The 22,163-nt window shown below is 43.2% G+C and overlaps 1 protein-coding gene across 12 annotated transcripts in view; it reads left to right on the forward strand.

The window, feature by feature from the left end:
- The window catches only part of PCGF3 (polycomb group ring finger 3), a 56,556-nt gene extending 37,200 nt beyond the window's left edge, over window positions 1-19,356 (forward strand). For 10 of the 12 annotated variants that reach the window (XM_077921452.1, XM_077921459.1, XM_077921454.1 and 7 more), the window contains 7 exons: window positions 2,008-2,104; window positions 3,195-3,250; window positions 4,675-4,785; window positions 6,523-6,611; window positions 9,019-9,156; window positions 12,950-13,030; window positions 13,258-19,356. In XM_077921452.1, the coding sequence (XP_077777578.1) occupies window positions 2,008-2,104; window positions 3,195-3,250; window positions 4,675-4,785; window positions 6,523-6,611; window positions 9,019-9,156; window positions 12,950-13,030; window positions 13,258-13,305 (620 nt within the window). In that variant the 3' untranslated portion in view covers window positions 13,306-19,356. Of the gene's footprint in view, window positions 1-2,007; window positions 2,105-3,194; window positions 3,251-4,674; window positions 4,786-6,522; window positions 6,612-9,018; window positions 9,157-11,309; window positions 11,474-12,949; window positions 13,031-13,257 lie in introns of those variants that run through there. The other 2 variants (XR_013391154.1, XM_077921457.1) reach the window with 2 other exon arrangements.
- Window positions 19,357-22,163: the final 2,807 nt, after the last annotated feature.

The raw sequence follows: 22,163 nt of genomic DNA on the forward strand, positions 1-22,163 counted from the left end.
CAAACCAGGTCGCGGAACAGCGGGAAGGCGGGGAGGAGCGCTGCTTTCCCCACCGCAAGCCTCCAAACCAGGTCGGGTTTGGAGGCTGCTATCCGCAAGCCTTGGGAGCCCGGCGGGAATTCCCGCCGAGCTCCCAAGGCTTGCGGATATCTGCTCGAAGCCCGGGGCACGCTGCGCAGTGCGCCCCAGGCTTTGGGATGCAGGCTGCTATCCGCAAGCCTTGGGTGCCCGGCGGGAACTCCCGCGGGCTCCCAAGGCTTGCGGATATCTGCCCGAAGCCTGGAGAGCGAGAGGGGTCGGTGCGCACCGATCCCTCTCGTTCTCCAGGCTTCAGCAGAAGCCTGCATTTGCTCCATAGGACGCACACACATTTCCCCTTCATTTTTGGAGGGGAAAAAGTGCGTCCTATAGAGTGAAAAATATGGTATACAGTGCTTCCAAAACACTGAACTCCCCCCCCATCCTACTCAGAAGCTCCTCTTCTTTCCCCATTTCCTTTCCCTCCAAAGGAACTTCTACTCCATGCAAGAGACCAATAAATATTTTAATAAATAATAAAACTGAACCATCATCTTGGTCTATCTGGACTTTCACCTTGCTGTCCCTCTTCCATGGTTTTAGTCATATGCTTTCTGTTGACTTTTAATGCAATAGGATAGCTGGGTAATCATGTGGGTGTGAATCTTTGTTATGTCAATTGGTCCTCATTGCTTTGCATATATCTCTCTGCCCTCCCTCCTTGCAAACCAGGCTTCCCTCTAAAGGCTCACAGTGCCTCATCCTGGCTATTATTAAGCACTACCTTGAGCTTGTTTCTGCTAAAATGTGCGTCATTTTTTGTGAGATGTAGATGGCACTGTTTAACTGCAGAAGCCAGGCACCAGTATTGCCAAGGTTTCAAAGCCATTGTAGGGCAGTTGGCTATAAGCAAGCAGAGACTATAAGCAAGCAAGGGTGTTCTAGGTATCCTTTTGCTGTACCTACCACTCTGTTGTTAATGTCACTGAAATAACCTCAATTTCAACTTTAGACAACGCTAAATCAATGATGGCACACTGTCAGATATGTAATAAATATATGTTTATAAGGAACATCCTATACAGACCTCAGTTTGACTCTAAACACCATGTTATTCTTAAGCAGGAAAAAACTTTTTCATAATTTAATATTCTGCATTCAAACAACCTAAAAAAAAGTGTACTTTAAAATTTAAATCAGTTTAGAATTCTAAACACATACCAGAAAAGCAAGCAAGCAAACAAAACCCCTCCCAGTTTTATATTGCTGCTCTTCCGATCTTTCTTATCTATATTTAACCCTCTGAATTTTACCCTCTGGAGATGAATGAATGAATGAATGAATGAATGAATGAAAGTGCCTGAATATATGCCTTAACATTTGTATGTTAGACAATATATCCTTATTGGCCATTATTTAGTTAAAGCTGGAAAGTGAATATAAATAGTTGCTAAAATATCTAATGCATTTAGATTACATTTAACTTTTTTTGTATTGAGAAAGCAGTTTTGTAAAGAGTGAAATGTTTAAGTCAGAGATGGAGAACCTCAGACTTGAAGGCCAAATGCTTGGAGCCTTCCAGGGCTCTCTGGCCCTCAGAAATCTCTCTAGGTCACATACCCTGGAGAGCCATGCCTCTGGCCCAGCTTTGCACCCCCTTGAGTGTTTTTTGACTGGCTGGAAAGTGTCAAGTGAACCCCAATAATGCTGCTTACTTGCTTGGATGGATGGAGGATAGAGAGGAATGTGTGAGTGTGAAGAAACTAGCCTGCTATACAAAGGTGATGTTCACATTTATGGCTCTGTTCACTTTTGCCTTGGCCCACCCACATCCTCTATGTGGCCCCCAGCAGGTCACCCCGAAGGGAATGTGGCCCTCTGGCTGGGTGGAGGGCAGGTTCTCCACCCCTGGTTTAAGGGAACAGTGTTAAATATGCAACATCCATGCTTGTTCTTAGGATGGTAGTAACCAAATCTTTCTATAAACAGTCTGCAGGAGTTGCTTGGTAAAGTATTTGGAAGAAAATAACACCTGTCCCACATGCAGGATAGTTATACACCAGAGCCATCCACTACAATATATTGGGTAAGTATCGTTTTAAGGTAATATGTAGAGAGATCTGCTAGGTATGCCTTTTCCGTCAGTGGGCTGGTTTAGAAATGCATGTACATACCGTATTTTTCGTCCCATAGGACGCACCTAGTTTTTTGGGGGGGAAATAAAGGAAAAAAAATTCCCCTTTATTTCCCCCCAAAACCAGGTCGGGGAACAGCGGTATGGCGGCACTCCGCCTCCCCGCTGTCCCCCGAGCTTGTGGGGCTGGCACTGGGGAGAAGCGCGCTTCTCCCCAGCGCCAGCCTCCAAACCAGGTCGAGGAACAGTGGGATGGCGGCGCTGCACCTCCCCGCTGTCCCCCAAGCTTGTGGGGCTGGCCGATGTCTGCCTGGCGCGTGGGGCGCTCTGCTTCACGGCGCCCCGCGCGCTGGGCAGCAGGCTGCTATCTGCAGCGTGGGGAGCCCTGCGGGAGTTCCCGCAGGGCTCCCCACGCTGCAGATGTCTGCCCGGCGCGAGGGGCGCTCTGCTTCAGGGTGCTCTGCGTGCCAGGTGGCAGGCTGCTATCCGCAGCGTGGGGACCCCTGCGGGAACTCCCACAGGGCTCCCCATGCTGCGGATGTCTGCCCGACGCGCGGGGCGCTCTGCTTCAGGGCGCCCCGCACGTCGGGCGGCAGGCTGCTATCCGCAGCCTAGGGAGCCCTGCGGGAACTCCCACGGGCTCCCCAGGCTTGCTGATAGCTTCCTGAAGCCTGGAGAGCTAGAGGGGTCGGTGCGCACCGACCCCTCTCGCTCTCCAAGCTTCAGCGAAAGCCTGTATTCGCCCCATAGGACGCACACAAATTTCCCCTTCATTTTTGGAGGGGAAAAAGTGTGTCCTATAGGACCAAAAATACGGTAATTTGACTGCACATCACTTGATTGCATAGCACAATGAAAATTATGGGGAGCCATCCAGCCTTCCTTCATTAACTTTACCTTTACGTGAGGAATGAGTTGATGTTTCAGCGCTCATCCCAAGGGAAATTTCAATGCTCATCCCACCATCCAATGGACAAATTCAGCATGGAAGTGCTTCCTAGTGAAATTTACTTCTTGTTATTCTCTCTCTCTTTTTGGCCAGTCATGACAGAACAATGCAAGATATTGTTTACAAACTTGTTCCAGGTCTTCAGGAAGGTAAGTAAACAATATACTCTTCAGTAAACATTTACATATGATTAAAACTTTTCAATGTGGTGTTTGGAGGTAATGGTTTGATTTAAAAAAAATAAAATAACATGAAATAATGGATGGCATAATGTAGTTCTAGGTTGTTTTTATGGGGTTGCTTTGGCAACTAAGGGCCAATCGGCATGTTACAGTGGAGCTCCATGCTTGTAAAAGTTACTGGGATGGTTTTGGTGGTTTCAAGCTTGGACTGGGAGAGAGGGGAGGTCCCCCTGTGGCCCCAAGCCAGATCACTTCTGCAGAGCTGCTGTTAGCCTGTAGAAGAGAAAACTAATCTCTTGGTTGATTTTACAGAAAGTTATGTTGGGAGCTCCAGACATGAGGCACCAATGTAATATGTAGTTTGGCCCTCAAGATACTGCAGGCAGGAAAATTAATTGCAGTGTGGGTGCCTCATATTTGCACATGTGAATGTGAGAAATTTTAGCAAGTGGGGATGTTTACTGGTATTTACTGATATTTGAATGGGCCAAGAGAGAAATGACAGGATAACTAAATGCCTTTGGGAAGTTTATTTTATTTATTAGCTAAATACATATATAACCACCCTTCACCTGAAAATATATTAACACAAAATATATAACCAAAAAACAAAAGCAAACCAAAAGCCCCCCTCCCACAAACACATCTGGAAGACCATAGATTTTTTTAATCAGCCAAAGGCCTGGTTATAGAGGGATGTTTTCGCCTGGCACCTAAATGTCTAAATGTCATTCCCCTTTTCTATCATATAACTGATAAAGGACACTTACCTAAGAAGCACATGAGTAAATTTCAGAAACAAGTCTCATGGTTCAGGCATTTCTAACATTTCCCAGCGGGCTTCCTAAATTACCAGTAAATGTCAATATCCACATAGTTGCTTACATTTCCTGCAATGCATACTAACATAAAATGCCTTGTGGATATGCTGCAATTTGCAGTCCTAGATTTTGCTGTTGCCTGTTTCACTAATATGGATACTTTATACATACGATGTGTGTACAGTAATACCATCATTACTTCTGACTGAAAATTATTTCATAAATGAACCAGGCATGGGAGTGTATGTGTGTGTGGGAGGACTTTATTTCACAATTTGTAAAACATGAGTGCCCGCCTCAATCCTAAATCTTGCCAAGAGTCACTATCAAGTGCATGAAACAAGTGCTGGGCCATTTTAAAGTAGAAAGTGAAATCCAAAAGTAGCATTCAATCATTTAAGAAATTTCTCATCTTATTAAGATATGTGTAATGAGCCACAGAAAAGCTGTCGGACATTAGAGGGTGCTCTTGATACATTTTGCTGAAAGTGTGAGAGGAGTAAATTGTTTGCTGAAGTTGATGAAGTCCACTGATCTTAGCTAAAGACACTGTTTTAAAATGTTAAACAGCGGAAATGAGAAAGCAGAGGGATTTCTACCACAAATTGGGCATGGAAGTACCAGGTGACATCAAAGGGGAGACGTGCTCAGCCAAGCAACATTTAGATTCCCACCGTAATGGTAAATAGACATTGCATGTATTTGCTACACCTGTGATGGCGAAAGGAAATTGTTTGAACATTCTTTATTGATTTATAATTTGTTTATTACCAATATATTCTGTTTCCTAAAGAATATGTATGCTGTTGCTTGTGAAATGTGGGACAAATATATATTTTCCCACAAGTAAGCAGCTGGAAGGCTACAGCCTCCTGACCTATATATTTGCAACAAATTTTACATTCATGCCATTTTCCACAATTGATGGTACCTATGATCTTCACCTGTACGGTCTACCTGTTCGTGTAATGTAGGAAGTGGATCCATCATCTGTACATATGTGGGTGCTGTGGTGTAGGCATTCAGAATGCCTAGTGGTTTATAAAGATGACTACAGCTTTGACTAAGGATGCCGGATCAATAGCCAATTTTTAAGTCTTTAGAGGCAATAAAACAACTTCACTGTGATACACTTCACTGTGAGCTGCTGTCATCAAAGCGAATTTGAGTGCTGCACGTTTTTCTGCTGTTGCAGAATGAACTTTACAGTCCTTAAGTGGCATGATTGTGACATGAGCCACTGTAGTTAAGAACCTACTTCAGATGCATCAGCCAAGGATGCAGAAATTTATTTAAAGAAATAAAACACCCAGGATCAAAGAGCAAGGAATGTGTTACTGGTTCAAAGACAAAAGTGGTATCCTAATATTAGTCCTGACAGTAGTGTGGGGGTGTCCATTAGTGCCCTAGTGCCAGTGGATGCCACATGCTCTAGATGCATCTGAGCAAAGGACTGCAGAAAGATCTGATGTGGGTATAGTGGAGTTCCTCTCTCTGTTCACCTTGTGGGATGTTCTTATGCGACACAAGTACAAGGCATTAGGAGCCAGGTGTGTGTGTGGTTCCTGGCAGTTGGGCAAAGCTGGCTGTCTTTATCTCACTAACTGGGAAGCTCTAAAATAAATCTAATGTAAAATGGGCTGTGCCATATAACCTTGTGTTTGGGATTGATTGTGCTGCTCCAGTACAGCTTGTCAAAACAGAATGCTAGTGTTGCAAGGACCTTCATGGCTTTGCAGGTAAATATGCCACCCCAAACGATTTAGCTTCATGAAGGGCTTGATTGTAAGGAGAGAACTCTTACACAGCCTCTGAAGAGGAGCAGAATAAAGAGCCCTTTGCCTACATCTCTGCTGGGGACAAATTAGCTGAAAGTGGTTATGATCAGGGGCAAATTGTGGCCAGATTTGTTTTCTGGCTTCCTGTTCTCTCTTTCTGGTATACTCTAATTTTAAATCTCCAGATGTTTCAGTCAGAAACAGGAAATGGAAGTTGTGAGCTTTTGAAATATCCGAGGTGTTGCAATGAGAAGAATGTGTACATGTTATGTTGGGATGAAAAGTCTGAGTTTTGGTGGCTTTGCTGGTAAACTGTTTTCATTAAAAGCAGCAAGAGCACACTCAGGTTGTTGGTGGAATTATCTAAAGATATTATAACCTATCAGAATCTTGAGAGTTTTTTTTTTATTAAAAAAAAAACTTTCAAATGCCTAAGTTTGTCATGATGCACTACATGGCATACTAGACACATAGTGTCTTCCATGTGTAGCTTGAATTGCTCTTAATATGAATGAATTTATTGTAGCTGATAGAGCTACAGCTGAAAGGGCTGAGGACTTCTTGCATTTATTTCGTATGTGAATTTGATATCTTTAGAGTCTTCAACTTTGTCACAGATGCTCTCTGCTTTTTTCATAAGGGGAAACAAAAGCAGATGAGAGTACAAACAAAGAAACGTCGGAAGAGAAACAGGAAGAAGATAACGATTATCACAGAAGTGATGAGCAGGTACTGTTTAAATACGTCCTTTTAATTAAGTAGATGTTTAGCTTTTGGTTTCAGGATAGAACCAGCTAGGAGATAACGTTGTACCTTTTTCAAAGAAGTGAGTAGCGAGAGATGCTACAATGGGTGTGTTAATTTTTAAGAGAGAGTGGTATCCAACAAGATGCTGCGCAGTGGAATTTCCCCTACCTTTCCATCTGCTCAGTGTGTCCCCTGCATTTATTCCGGGTCCCACCCCCCAATCTTCCAGAGCAAATTTGGGAAGGGCACAGGAAGGCATGTGGGGAGAGGAGGTGAAGTTCCATTGCAGACACATTAATCCTTTTGCTAGTGGAGCACTTATTTGGATACTGCCCAGAGTTTCAAAAGTTTCTCATCAAGTGAGTACTCAGTTTCTAAAACGAAAGCAGGCTATGCTTGCTGGGTATTATGATTCTTTGAAAGTGTTGAACCCTTCGTTGCAATCACCTGTAGCCAGGTTTTGTTTTCTGTCATCCTAGTGTGCTTGGTTGTGGCTCCGAAAACTCCATATACCAGTTGAATAATTGATGCAATCTTCTGTACACTTTGTTTCTGTTTCTGCTCTGGAGAAGTTGGCTTTTCAAATCACTGCCTTTTAGGACTGTTTCTACATGTGTAGTTTATTCCTGCCAGCTGGTCTGTCACCTGGCTTCAGCAGCTGTGAAAATGTAGCCACTTAGATAAACTGTTATGTCATCCCTAACTTTCATTTCTTGTTAATGAAATTCAGCATTTCCTACTGCAAGGAAAAACAATGAATCTTTTTGTTTAAGCATTTCATAATTTTGTTATTTGAGTTCATTTTGAAGAAGGCAATGATGTGACTGTTTCGAGTATCTCTGATGTTTGAAATTGGGAGAGGCCATAGATCAGCGTAGAGCACATTATGCACGCAGGAAGTCTTGAGTTTAATCCCCTGCGTCTCCTGCTGAAATAGATCCATGGGCAGCAGGCACAGGAAGGATAGCCTCCTGAGACCCTGGATAACCTCTGCTGCTCAGAACAGACAACAGTTGACTAGATAGAGCAGTAGTCTGGTATCATAAGGCAGCTTCATATGCTCAGGGTTTTCCCCTGACTCCTGACTACGTGACTTCACGTAGGGGTGAACTAGAGCCAGGGCTTTTCCGGCTGCGGCTCCAATCTGGTGGAATGCTCTGTCACAAGAGACTAGAGCCCTGCGGGACTTGACATCTTACCGCAGGACCTGCAAGACAGAGGTGTTCCGCCTGGCCTTTGGTCAGGGCACAGCCTGATTCCCTCCTTTGGCAATCTTCACAGAACTTTAGCTTAATGGTTGCCATCAATTTCATTTTAATTAATTTTTATATTGAAATGCTTTTAGAATGTTGCACTATTTTATTGTTGTTAGCCGCCCTGAGCCCGGCTTCGGCTGGGAAGGGCGGGATATAAATAAAATTTATTTTATTATTATTATTATTATTATTATTATTATTATTATTATTATTATTATTAAATGTAGAGGAGCTGGTCCTGGAATTTGCACATCCCAGTGTAAGAAACTTCTTGGTTTCTGTAGAGGAAAACTAAAGATGCAGTGCTTTACTTAGGTAGGAGGCCAGCACGGTCTTCACCGAACCACCTGAACAACATCACCATGTGAAGCTGCCTCCAATATGTGGAGCCTCCACCAACAAAAACACATACCTGTCCCAGTTTGGTGCTGAACAGCAGTTCTGGTCTTGGAAGGTATAGATCTCTTGCATGACTCTTTGCTATGTGGAAGTCGCATGCTTCCATAGGTACCTGTCAGTTGGTACCCATGATGTAGCAGCTCCCTAGGAACATACAGTGGTACCTCACAAGACGAATGCCTCGGAAGACGAAAAACTCGCAAGACGAAAGAGTTTTTCGTTTTTTGAGTTGCTTCGCAAGACGAATTTCCCTATGGGCTTGCTTCGCAAGATGAAAACGTCTTGCAAGTTTGTTTCCTTTTTCTTAAAACCGCTTGAAGAGGTGCAGTTGCGACTTGACCGTGCTTCGCAAGACGAAAAATTCGCAAGACGAAAAAACTCGCAGAACGAATTAATTTCGTCTTGCGAGGCACCACTGTAGGGAGGTTGGACTGTTTCTCCATCTATCCCACTATTGACTACTCCGCCTTGCTGTGGTTCTCTATGCTCTCAGGCTGAGCTCTCTGTCGTCACCTGCTCCCCGACTCTTCTAAAGCAAGAGATGTCAGCGGTTGAAACTGGGACCTCTCCTGTGTTCCAAGAATGTGCTCTACAGCTGATTTATTTGTGCCTTCATTTTATGTAAAATGAATCCTTGCTTAGCTCAGTTTCTCAACCTTTTTGCCACTGAAACAAGGGGAACTTAGAAGGGAACCCCTATTAATTCGTATTGGCTGCTTGTTTCCCCCCCAAAGGTAAGCATCTGCTTAGAATGCAACAGCAGCAAATTGCGCGGATTGAAGAGAAAATGGATTCGCTGCTCTGCACAAGCTACAGTCTTACATCTAAAGAAGTTCATTGCCAAAAAGCTTAACCTTTCTTCTTTTAATGAGGTAAACTTTATAAAAAATTATCTTTACAAAGAACAAACATACGACTGTGTTGTGTTCTTAAAATGATCTTGCAACTCTATTTTTTTTGAAAAAATAGAACATCACTTTACAAATGATAGGGTGTTTTTCTTTCTTTCTGAGACAGAAATAGCTTGATGAATAGAAAGTGTTGGTATCTTGAAATAGTCCCTTTAGGTATAACAAATGAGATTTTCTCTTAGAATTGGTTCTGAAGCTTTTCGGTATTAGTCATATTTCTCTATTCTTCCTTCATCTGCTATTTCCATTTGAACCATTCTTTTTAGCATCTGTAGGGAGACTTGGCTGTTAAGAGGTTTGGGGTAGAGGCTTGTAGTAAGTGACATCCTGTCCTGACTGTTGAAGTCCCAGGCCTTCTCTACTTTTTCAAGATTTTTTTAGCAAAAACAGCTGAGATAACCTCAGGCTTTCATTCATACTGTGCAGTTTAGAAATGTGCTTTAAAAACAAAAAATTCAGCGTCATTAGGTCCCCCAAACTTGTGGAGCAGATTTTAGGGGCACACAGAGTGCTGTGGGGTGTGGGGAGAGGTAAGGGAAGTAAGGTTTGCATGAGTGGAAGTCTGTTGTGCAAGCCGAATGCCACAATTTGATACCTCACCCTCTAGAATTTAGCTTGTTTCGTAGCTTGTTATAATTATTATTTATTAAATTTGTTTACCAACCTTCCTCCAAAGTTCACAAGGTGGCTCGCAACATAAAAATACACGGAAAGACAAAATACGTAATAAAATAAGAACAAAAACAAACCAATAACCCTCCTCCCACAAACACATTTAAAAGGCCGTGGAGCCTCTCTGGGGAAAACATTCCACAAATGGGGAGCCACCACAGAAAAGGCCCATTCTTGTGTTGCTGCCCTCTAGATCTCTTGTGGAGGGGGATATAAAGAACGGCCTCATGGTGATGGCAGGGTCTGAGTTGGTTCATATGGGGAGAGGTGTCCTTGAGCTATTGTAGTCCTGAGCAGTTTAAGGCTTCATAGATCAAAACCAGCACTTTGCATTGGGACTGGAAACTAATTGGCAACCAGTGCAGTCGGTGTAATATGCTCAAACCGTCTTGCTTCACTGAGCAACCAGGCCACCAAATTCTGCACCAGCTGAAGTTTCTGAACTTTCTTCAGAGGCAGCCCTACTGTGTTGCACTAATCTAACCTAGATGTTACCAGAGCATAGACCACAGAAGTTAGCCTATCCCTGACCAGGTAGGGGAGCAGTTGGGTCACCAACCGAAGCTAATGGAAGGCACTCCGCACTCCGAGGCCACCTGAGCCTCAAATGACAACTACATGCCTGCTCCTTCAGAGGGAATGTAAGCCCATCAGGAGCAGGCCACCTCCCATCCACCTGACCTAGGGAAACGACCACTAACAGTGTGTCAGTCTTATTTGGATTGAGCCTCAGTTTGTTGGCTCTCATCCAGTCCATTGCCAAGGCAAGACGAGGGTCCAGCACATTCACTGCCCCACCTGCAGATGCAAAGGAAGAACAGAGCCATGTGTCATCAGCATATTGTCAACAGTGGACTCTAAAACTCTGGATAACTCCGCTCAGTGGTTTCATGTTAAACAGCATAGGGGATAAAATTGAACTCTGACGAACTCCACATTGAAGGGTCTACAGGGCCAAAGAGCACTCTCCAAGCATCCCCCTCTAGCAGTGACCATCCAAGTAGGACCAGAATAATAATAATAATAATAATAATAATAATAATAATAATAATAAAATTTTTTATTTATACCCCGCCCATCTGGCTGGGTTTCCCCAGCCACTCTGGGCGGCTTCCAACTGAATATTAAAAACAATACAGCATCAGACATTAAAAACTTCCCTAAACAGGGCCACCTTCAGTTGTCTTTTAAAAGTAAAATAGTAGTTTATTGCCTTGACATCTGCTGGGAGGGCGTTCCACAGGGCAGGCACCACTACTGGGAAGGCCCTGTAACCTCACTTCTTACAGCGAGGGAACCAGAACCACTGCAGGGCAGTGCCACTACCCATCACCAACTCGGACAGTCGCTCCAGAAGGATACTATGCTCGATGGTATCAAAAGCTGCTGAGAGGTTGGGGAGAATTAACAGGGACACATTTCCCCTGTTTCTCTCCTGACAGAAGTCATCATCCAGGGCGACCAAAGCAGTTTCTGTGACAAAATTGGGCCTAAACCCCAATTGAAATGGATCTAGAAAATCAGTTTCCTCCAAAAGTGCCTGGATCTGGTCCGCAACCACCCGCTCAAGAACCTTGCCCAGGAAGGGGAGATTGGCAACTAGCCGGTAATTGCGTAGATTTTTGAATCCAGGGAGGGCTTCTTAAGGAGTCGTCTTACCACTGCCTCCTTCAAGCAGGCAGGGATCACCTTCTCTCATAAGGAGGCATTAATCACTTCCCTGGTCCAGCCAGCTTCCCCTTCTCTGCTAGTTTTTATCAGCCACAAGGGGCAAGGGTCCAGAGCGCAAGCGGTCACCCAGACCAGTCCAAGCATCTTGTCCACATCCTTGAGCCTTACCAACCAAAACTCACCCAACAGAACAGGACTAGGCAGTGCTCTGGACATCCCTTGAGATCCATGTGCTCTAAGGGCGGAGTTAAGATCAGGTGCGAGAGGTGCAGGTAACCTGACAAGGGGAAAGTGCGTGGCTGAGCTTGTCCAATCAGCTCCTAGGATGTGGGAATGGATTTCCTGCTTCACGTTGGATAAACCTATTGAACAAGATTTTCCCCGTGGCTGGGTGGCTACTTCTGAGGTGGTCCCTATATGAATTGTGTGTGTGCCCTGTGTGTCTGGTCTTGCAGGTCTAATAAAAGCCAGACAAAAGTGACAGACAGAAGGATAAAGTAGAAGGTATAACCAGACCTACGTTGAGACATCTTAAGTTGGATGTTTTGGGACCATATAATAGTTTACATCTTAATATTCATGATATGGATGTATGAGATGCTCTGATTCTGATGAAGGAAGCCAGACAATAAAAATTGGCCATCAAATATCTAACGAGGCACAATTTGCCAGTTTCCTCCCCCTCCCTTTTTTATTGCTGTTTCTTATCAACTGCTTCATACATAGGGTTAAATGCTTAGTAATGGTCTAGTTTGCCCCTGGACAATTGGGTATTTACTGGTGACTTCTGCAATCTTCTGTTTTGTTCCTAGTGAATCCTGTCTGGGAGCTAAAATGACACTCTTTTTATCTGCTTTTTCATTCAGACCTCCCTCATCCCTTCCTTTCACAGTTGCTTCAAGCAGGCACGCTCAGAACTTTGCACATGCTCATTTTGATAACTTCCACACACTCTGGTTTTAGTTTATTTTCCACCAGGGCAGAGCTTCTGGTCTGTTGTAGAGCACAACACAGATTGTGACCTATCCCTTTATTGTTCTGCACACCAACAGAGACTATGGAATGCAGTTTATGCCCTGAGTCATGCAACCCCAGTAGGTGCCCAAATATTATTCCTGTGTAGCCTGGCAAGCTCATTAATAGAGACAGATAGAGACATATCCTTGTTATGCAATTTGTCCCGTGGCCTAGAGTTTGAGCTCTAAATGGGTTTACTGTATTGGAAAAGACTTCCAAATTGTCGCCTGAAGATCCTTATAGGGATTCTTTGAAGCAACATCTATTTTGCCTATAAAGGGATTACAGTTTACATTTAAACCGGCATTTTCTTTAATTTAACTGTTTAAAATTGTGTCAGGATTTGTGGCAATTTGTGTTTGATAAATAAATGAAATACTTCTGTTTTTATTAGCTGGATATATTATGCAATGAAGAAATTCTGGGCAAGGACCACACTCTCAAATTTGTAGTTGTTACGAGATGGAGATTTAAGGTATGTTATATTTGTGGTTAACTTGATGCATTTAACTTTTGAGATTAAAGCCTCCAAACAAACTTACTGGGGAGGAAACCCTCCTCCCTACACACACATGCAAAAGAAGTTGGCCATGATTGGTTTAAATTAATTTCCACTTTGATACATAAATTGCTTACATTCTACACTAAACTTTGATTGCATTAGCTATTTACTAAAAGCAGGTGTATTATTTTATCTTTCAGAAAGCACCTCTACTGCTACATTACAGACCCAAAATGGACTTGCTGTAAGAACTATTTTGTCCTTCTGGACGGTTTTTTGCAGAGACTATCATCGGGCACCTTCTTAGTGCATCACGCAATTGACCCGTGGCACAGACCAGCAGAATTCATTCCCGAGAACAGTCGTGCTCTCCTGTTCAACCACCCTGAATCTTTCTCTGAGGGATGCATTAACCTGACTTTCTGGACAGAAAAATATTTATACTTTTTTCTACAAAAAAAAAAAAAAAAAGGATATCGCAACTCGAGAGGACACTACCAGCACGAAGTTTACAGACACTGAAAACACTTCACAGTTCCCTGTGTGTAGCTCAGTTCTTGGTCATCATCTTGCAAAGACGCAAAATAGGTTTAAAGTGTTGTGAAGGAGATGAATTTTGAATTTGTTGCCCCTAAGCCACTTTTGTGTTGCTTCACAACGTAACTTAAACGTGGCACATTTTTTTGCAAGATTTTCTGTCTCTTTATACCTCACGGCCATCTTGTCTGTTAGTAAAGCCCTTCCTAGATTATTTAACATTGACAAAGATCTAATGGCTGGCAGTGAATTTCCTACGTTTCGCTGTTCTAGACTGTTCTCCGTGGTTCCTTTGCTGGTGCATTGGATGAGGTTATTGGAAGACTTTCAGTTGTTTCCATTCGTGGTTTTATCAGTCACATCAAAAGTGCTGAGCATTTAGAACATAGATCTTGCGGAGCTGGGGCTGATATTGGACTGAGGGATTTGCCTTTCAGTAAATGAAATAAGCCATTGGCAGCCTTAACTACTTGAACTCCAGTCTTGTTCCTTTTGAACAACACTCGAATACTAATGCTACAGCCCACTTTGGCGACATGCGTTAGTACATTGACTTTCTTTCTGGTTTCTGGTTTCCCTAGTAAGTCAGTTCTGTTCACCTGACTCTCTGCTGAATTAACTTTATGGGGGTCAGATTTAGATGGCAATGTGGTACTTCCTGGCCTTAATTATAAATCTTTATTTATTTTTTAATCCAGCCCCCTAGGAATGCATTAGCCCCTCTAAACTATGTAAGTACTGTCTCTCTCAATAGAGGATTGAACAGCTTAAAAAAGGATAAATGCTGCTCCACTTTAAGCAACTTGAGATTTTTTTATTTTTAAAGTTTGCGTCCGGATGTGACTTCTGCAAGTTTGCACCACGCACAAAGTGGGTGTGTGATAAACTGCATGCTAGCCTTCATTGGTCAAGGGCACGTGAGGCTCTTTCATCGGGGGCCATTTAAATGGTCCAGTCTGGGCTGCACCCAGTAACGTGTGCATACTCTCATTGTTGCACGTAACCCTACGTACTGGCATGTTTTCCCTCTCCCACATGCACATACATGCACAGAGGCATGCGTATTCTTTGCATGTACACAATCCTGCCTTTCCTCCATCAGGCACCAGCTTGGCTGGGACTTGTGTTTGTTCCAGGGACTGGTAGGGAAGAGGGTACATCACTTTCCATGATGTTTTGCCGTTTTGCAGTACGCTGCCTTGAGTTAGGTTTCTCCTGTCTCTGTTGCTTATAAACCCGCTGCTGGTGGGATTTGGGCTTGACGAGAAGCACAGAGCGGCCAAATGAACAAGTGTCATGTACAGGCGGTGAGTTTCAGAGAGGGTCGAGGGGGAGATGATGTTTCCCCAGACTTGGTAGAAGGCTTTCCCCCACTTAGGGAGACATGCTTGAGTAGCCAATATGCTTAGCCCATAGCAGTTTGACCATCTTTGCTACTTGTTTTTCTGAGCATTCTTGCTCTATATAATGGGTGCAGGTTAATGACTTTCCTTTGTGGAAGAAGCCCAGATAGGGTGCAACAAGGGGGTGGTGTATTATGACATGCGGACCATTTAACAAATCCTTACCAAACGGAAGTCCATAGCAGGTAGTAGTTGCTGGATAACATTGAGATCAAGTCTCTATGTTAACAGCATACAGTCAAGTTAAAATACTGTTCTCATTTTCTTGAATGGATGATTCTCGCAGCACTAGACCTCCCCCACCTCTTCAGTTAGGAATTGTAATTTCCTTCCTTAGTCCTGGTTTTTCTCTTGTCATCAACTAGAATTAAAGTTCATCACCCAGCTTCTTTCAGCCATTGTCCTCCTCTATGCCTTTGGCTCCTCCTGTCAGTGTGATAGGAGCCCATCTTTCTAAGGTGAGCAGTGTGGCCTTCGTTACCTCAGATTTTATCATGGCAAATCTGAATAGGTGGAAGTCAAAGGAGTCAATTAGAGGAACGAAGGGGAAATGGGAGCAAGTAGGGAATGTTGAGACGACTAGATGAGATTTGGCTTAGCAGTAGACGGCACTGGACACTCTTTCGCTGGAAAGTCTTCCAGGGCAAGCCCTGTTGAAATGAATGGGCACCACAAAGACTACACTAAACATTAAGGGCACTTATCCTGTTCGCAGGAGAATTTTCCACTGGATAATTTCCCTTAAATTTGTAGCTTCTACTTCTTAATAAGGCCATACTTCTGTGAAAAGCAATTTCCCATTTCATGTTAAGCTATTGCTTGCCATTGTTCAGAAAGTATCTTCCAATATTAAAAATGAAAGCACTGGTTAATGGAAGACTATGGATTTGTGGAGTGTGGAGGACTATATGGGACTGTGTGAGGCCCCTGGAAAAAGAAGAGTCTTAACTTTAAGGTTTTCCCCAATTTCACAGGCCATATGGTGCTATCTGAAAACATATTGGCTAACATTGCTTAGTGAGCCTTAAGCTTGGAGCCTTGTCCAATGCCCACTTGATTCAATTAATCTTTTAGAGGGTTAAATGACCATATACAACTATTCAGTCTACCTCAGACTAGATACACAGCTGAATTGTATGACCAATGCCATCTTAAAATACGGAATATAAATGTTATCCTGTGTAACTTAAAACTGAGGGATTAAATAGTATCAAGATGCAAACTACACCCCGACAACTCTTGACTGCAGCAGTCTACAGAATCTGTATTGCTAAGTTTCTAGCAAATTTTTGAATCACTTGAATTTGATACGGTGCTATATAAATATATTTAAATATATATCTAGGCAGGTGCATGGAACCAAAGCCAGCAGTTGACACCTAAGCTGGTTTTGCTGCTCTTCAGCGAGTATTTATCTCTGCTTTTATAACAGCCTGATGAAAACAACCTTGGCAGAAAATATTTGGTTTTTTCTTTCTTTCTCAACAGCTTCTTAGAATACATTTTTTTTCTGTGGAAACTCAGTTCCTTGGGGTGTGTTTGTTCCAAAGACCTAGCTGACTTGTTTTATCAGAAAAAAAAAAACCACAACCACAGTGAATACCAACAGAACAGATCCTTGTGATAGAAATTGTCTCTCTTCTGTGAAGTTTTTAAGGGGCAGGTTGCACAATGATTATGTTGGCAAAACATTCTGTTGATCTTCTGGCTTTAGGTCTTGGAATCATTTTCAGCTTGAGTGGCTCAGGCCACGCAATTTGGTTGAATAAGTGATCTATAAAAGTTACTGTGAAGTTGGTTTTCGAGGTTTTTTTTTGTTTTGTTTTTTCAAACGACTGCTTACCGCTGGTAAATAAATGCAGTAAAATTATCTTGTTGCATTATCCTCAGCAACAAAAGAGACGAGCATAACGCAGGTTCATGTTCTCACTTGGTATAATTTTCTTTTAAAATAGAGAAATCAGAATATATAATATTGAATTTTAAATAAGATTGGGGCAGGGGGGGTTAAAAGTTAACTTTATAAAATTATTTATTCTATTTTAAGCATTCTATCTTACTTTTTACCATCTAAGTATTTTTTTTGGTTTTGATGGTCCAGCTTTATTTATGGGCATATAAAATGAAATTGTGAGATGTTTTTTACAAGCTTCTTCCTTCTTTTTGTGAGGGCCAGACTGGATGATGTGCTGAATGGGTGGCTGCAACCAAAAATGGTAGCCGCGTGTCAAGTCTTCTCCCCACCTCCGTAATGTTTATGATTACTTATTTGTGCTCTCCTGCCATTTCGCATCTCTTTGCACCCTTCCGGAGGCAGACAATGATATGAGAAATGGTGAACGCTCTTACATGAGGCACAGGTAAGTAGTACTAGATATTACGGAGCAGTAAAGAGGGAGGATACAGCTGTGATCATGTATGACAGCAGCTGCATATTTAGTTTGGCCCCTTCTTTGATTATTATTTTTTTAGTATGTTTTTGTTTTGTATGGATAAAGAGCATTACTTTATGCTTTTTGTGCAATAGGTTTGAAACATGCTTCTGTTAGGCATACCTTTAAGATTTTAAATGTAGCATCTACTAACCACAGATCTGAAAAGGAATGTAGGTGGGTTTAAGTGTACATTCAAATGGGCTCTTCTGTTTTTTGTTTTTCCTTCCTGGGATTTTTAAGAGTGACATTTGGGAGTTGTGTCCGTGTGAAAGAACTACCTGTCAGCAATATTTTTTAACAAAAAGATTTGGCAAAAAAACTCTTAAATGTAAAATGTGGAAGAAATCGGCAAGACTTGCAACCTATCCGAATCTTTTTTTGTGTGCCATTAATATGTCTGGTATTTCTCTCTTATTTGTATACCATTTAACCTGGAAATATTTATTTCTCAGTGGTTGTGCAATGCTCCAGATGCAAACTGTAACCTTGGAGGGGAAATGCAATCATTTTAAAATATCAGACTTCAAAATATGATGGTGCTATTTTTCCCCCCTCAGTAGGATTTGAGCCTTTTGAAAGCTTATCTGGCTCTTATTGTTTTCATAACAATCTAATTAGTCTTGGGAGATTCACTGTCCTGTTTCTTTTCCAGTGGATGACAACTCTATTAGCATAGCCTATTTGCAATGATTTGAAACTGAGTGGAAATTTAAATGCAACAGGAGAAAGCCAACCAGTTTGTACATCTACACAATAACTTTGATAACTTTATATTTTAACCAGTACATAAGAAATGCATTTACTGCAGACGGTTAAAACTGTATTTTACAGAAAAAAATCTGTTTCTGTATTTCCTCAGGTAATTGCTCCAGTTTTAAACACTTCACGTGATACCTTAACTTAACATATATACATGTGCCCTCCAATTTCAAATGTAAAAAGATGAGGTGCGCAGGCAGACCCCATTGCATGCCAGAATTGCAAGTGGACGTATTCACCTTATAGTCAAAATGTGCACAGGAAATGCAACGTTTTTAGCAAGATGCATACTGTTGGCTTAGAAACGCAGTTTCTGCTTTAAGTGGAAGTGGTGGCTGAATGCACATTCTCCAGGAATTGGTTTCTAACCCTAAAAACTGGCTGCTGCCGTTTGAATTCCTCCCCTCTTCGTTGAGCACAAATTGTGCCCTGGAGGTGACTCACAAAGGCCAGGGTTACCAGGTCTGTGCTATCCAGGGTTTCTGCTGAGCAGCTGCAAATTGGCAGATAAGATGGAGATTTGCAGCAGAGGAAGCAGGGTGTTTGTGTGTGTTGCTTAACCATTTCCCCTACTGACCACTTGCCTCTACAATCCTACAAACATGCTTCTGGAGCCCTGGCTGGGGTCAAGTGGAGGTTGCAGGAGGGAAATGGTGCAGGAAATGTTAAGCACTTTCTCCCACCCTACTCCTCTGCTGCAGTTGGTTCCCTTAACCCTACTGTTTTGCAGCTCTGTGGCAGATCTCGGTTCCTGGCCTTGTTCTGTTGCTGAATGTGTTGTTCTGACCACTGCACCTATCTGGAGTTCTACGAATGCCCATGAGCGTTGAACCTGTCGAAGCTACAAGTGGGTCCTCCTCCTCCTAATGTTTTGTGTGAATGGGCACATTTACTTGGGTGAGGAAAGTTACCTAAGGTGCACTGTGCACACCCGCTGGGCTTCGGGTATTGCAAAATGCCCTATTTAAAAAGGCAGCGATAACAGCCAAGTGACAGGGCAAGTGTCAAGAATACCATTCGCTTGCAACGAGATAAATTTAGGGTTATGGGACAATAAGCCAGTGCAACCGTTTAAGCCTTTATCCTCACTTTGTGGCATAATTAAGTTACTGAAAATTCTTGCCGTATTAAAAACAAATAAATCATATTTTTTGGCTTGGTTTCATTTGAAAGTTTACAATTTTTTTTACGCTTTGTGTTGCTGTGTAACTTTTGTACTATTGGTGGCTAGTTTTTGTCTGGATAAGCCTTTTGGGGGATTATTGCTTAATGTTTTGATTTTATGATAGTGAAGCTTGTATTCAGTGTTCTGCCAATTAATATTATATGCTTGTAATAAAAGCAAAAAAAAAAAAAAAAGGCTATTTTTTTGGCCTGTTTTTCAAGAACGTGAATGTTTAGCTCGCAGAAGGATAAATCCACACCCCTGAGAATGACAGCAAGCTTGGTTTGTGTGACTATTGCCAGTTTTGTGTTCAGTAAGCTCTGATAATGTCCCTTGCCTGTCAGGCTGGAGGACAGAGGCGAATGTATGTAGAAACTAGACCAGAAACTCAATAGCCGACAGCTATTTCGAAAACCGAAAACTCAATAGTCGACAGCTGGGATTCAGGTTGTTGCACTCAGTGGAAGCTGCGTGGCATGTTCAACTTCCAAGGCATGTTCGAAAACCGAAGCATTTACTTCCAGGTTTACAACGTTCGAATACCAAAATGTTCAGGAACGGAGACATTCGAAAACCGAGGTATTTTGCCTCTGGTCCCAACATCACTGCATGTGTCCAGTTCTCAGCACCATAGTTTAATAAGGATATTGACAAGCTAGAATGCTTGCAGAGGAGAGCAACCAAGATGATCAAGGAAGGGTCTGGAAACCAGGAGGAATGGTTCAGGCAGTTGGGTATGTTGTTTTTTCCTGTTCCGGAGGGTAAGACTCAAACCAATTGATTCAAGTTACAAGAAAGGAGATTTCGACTAAACATCAAAAAGAACTTTCTGATAGTAAGAGCTGTTCAACAGTGGAATGGACTCCTTTGGGACTCTCCTTCCTTGGACGTTTTTAAGCAGAGGTTGGATGGTCACCTGTCATGGATGCTTTAGTTGAGATTCCTGCATTGCCGGGGGTTACACTAGATGACCCTCAGGGTCCCTTCAAATTCTTCTATTCTATGAGTCTATGAGCATAGCTACCAAGCTGAATGCAGGACACTAGCAATGGGTGGAGGCCCACCAGACGCTTGCTGTTCTACCTAATTTTGCTTCTTTCCTGGAACACAAGAAATGAGATTTGTGTAGAGGGGTCCCCATTCTGCACTGATCTCCTCTCTCTGCTATAGCAGATGAATAACAACAAATTCCTGAATGAGAGGGGAGGGCAGGTGCTGGGAACCTGTGGTTCTCCAGATGATGTTGGACTACAACTCTCATCATCCCTGGCCATTGGCCATGGTGACCAGAGCTGATGAGAGTTGGGAGGATGGCATCTGGAGGATCTAGGTTACCTATCCTGGGGGAATTGCCAAGGGGTCGTGCGGCTGCCATCCACAACTGATGAACCATGTTTGGCCTGGTGTATTGCAAGTTAAGGGACGCGGGTGGCGCTGTGGGTAAAAGCCTCAGCACCTAGGGCTTGCCGATCGAAAGGTCGGCGGTTCGAATCCCCGCGGCGGGGTGCGCTCCTGTTGTTCGGTCCCAGCGCCTGCCAACCTAGCAGTTCGAAAGCACCTCCGGGTGCAAGTAGATAAATAGGGACCGCTTACTAGCGGGAAGGTAAACGGCGTTTCCGTGTGCGGCTCTGGCTCGCCAGAGCAGCGATGTCACGCTGGCCACGTGACCCGGAAGTGTCTCCGGACAGCGCTGGCCCCCGGCCTATAGAGTGAGATGGGCGCACAACCCTAGAGTCTGGCAAGACTGGCCCGTACCTTTATTGCAAGTTGTACAGCCTTACTGAGAAGTTCATCTCCTAATAGAACAGATATTTGCTGACCTCTATTTATCTTCTATGGCAAACACTCATTTTTTGAGGGATCTGATTGCTGTGCCTTACATCAGTGCATAGATGTAGCACAAAATATCTTATCCTGGAGCAAAGAATGTTCTTGACTCTGCTTGGTTTTTCTCTCCACATGCTGCTCTTCAGACTCCTTTCATCTTTTCGCAATCAAAGCTGGAAAAGTGTGTTATTGTCAGCAGCACAGTCCACAAATAAACCTATCAACACCATTAGCAATATTACATCTTTTAGATTTTAGGAGCAATATCTGGTGAGACAAGATTTTCTGAGTGGCCATACAGACCTTCAACACCAGAGATTGCCAAACTGTGGACCAGGGAAGGTTGAAGGTCTCCCAGGGTCCAGAGAGTAGTTAATGCTTCATTGGAAGAAGGGGAGTTACCATTCGCTGTGAAAGAGCTGGTGGTGCATCCCCTCAAGAGGACCCCCCTAGACTCTGAAATGTTAAGCAATTGTTGCGTTTACGAGCACAGTTCAAAGTGTTGGTGCTGATCTTTAAAGCCTTAAATGGCCTCAGCCCAGGATACCTGAAGGAGCGTCTCCACCCCCATCGTTTGGCCCGGACACTGAGGTCCAGCAGCGAGGGCCTTCTGACGGTTCCCTCCCTGCCAGAAGTGAGGTTACAGGGAACTAGGCAGAGGGCCTTTTCAGCGGTGGCACCCGCCCTGTAGAAAGCCCTCCCGTCAGATGTCAAGGGAATAAACAACTATCTGACTTTTAGAAGACATCTGAAGGCAGCCCAGTTTAGCGAAGTTTTTAATGTTTGATGTTTTATCGTTTTTTTTAATACTATGTTGGGAGCCACCCAGAATGGCTGGGGAAACCCAGCCAGATGATGGGGTATAAATAACATCATCATCATCGTTGTTGCCCAGTGGCTGTGCTTGAGAGAGTACTGGCAGTCGACTTTGAGGCATTCTTGGGAGGATAATATCTAGATCCATTTCACTCTGGCGTCAG

This window comes from Podarcis muralis, chromosome 17, assembly GCF_964188315.1.
Source record: "Podarcis muralis chromosome 17, rPodMur119.hap1.1, whole genome shotgun sequence".
NCBI lineage: Eukaryota > Metazoa > Chordata > Lepidosauria > Squamata > Lacertidae > Podarcis > Podarcis muralis.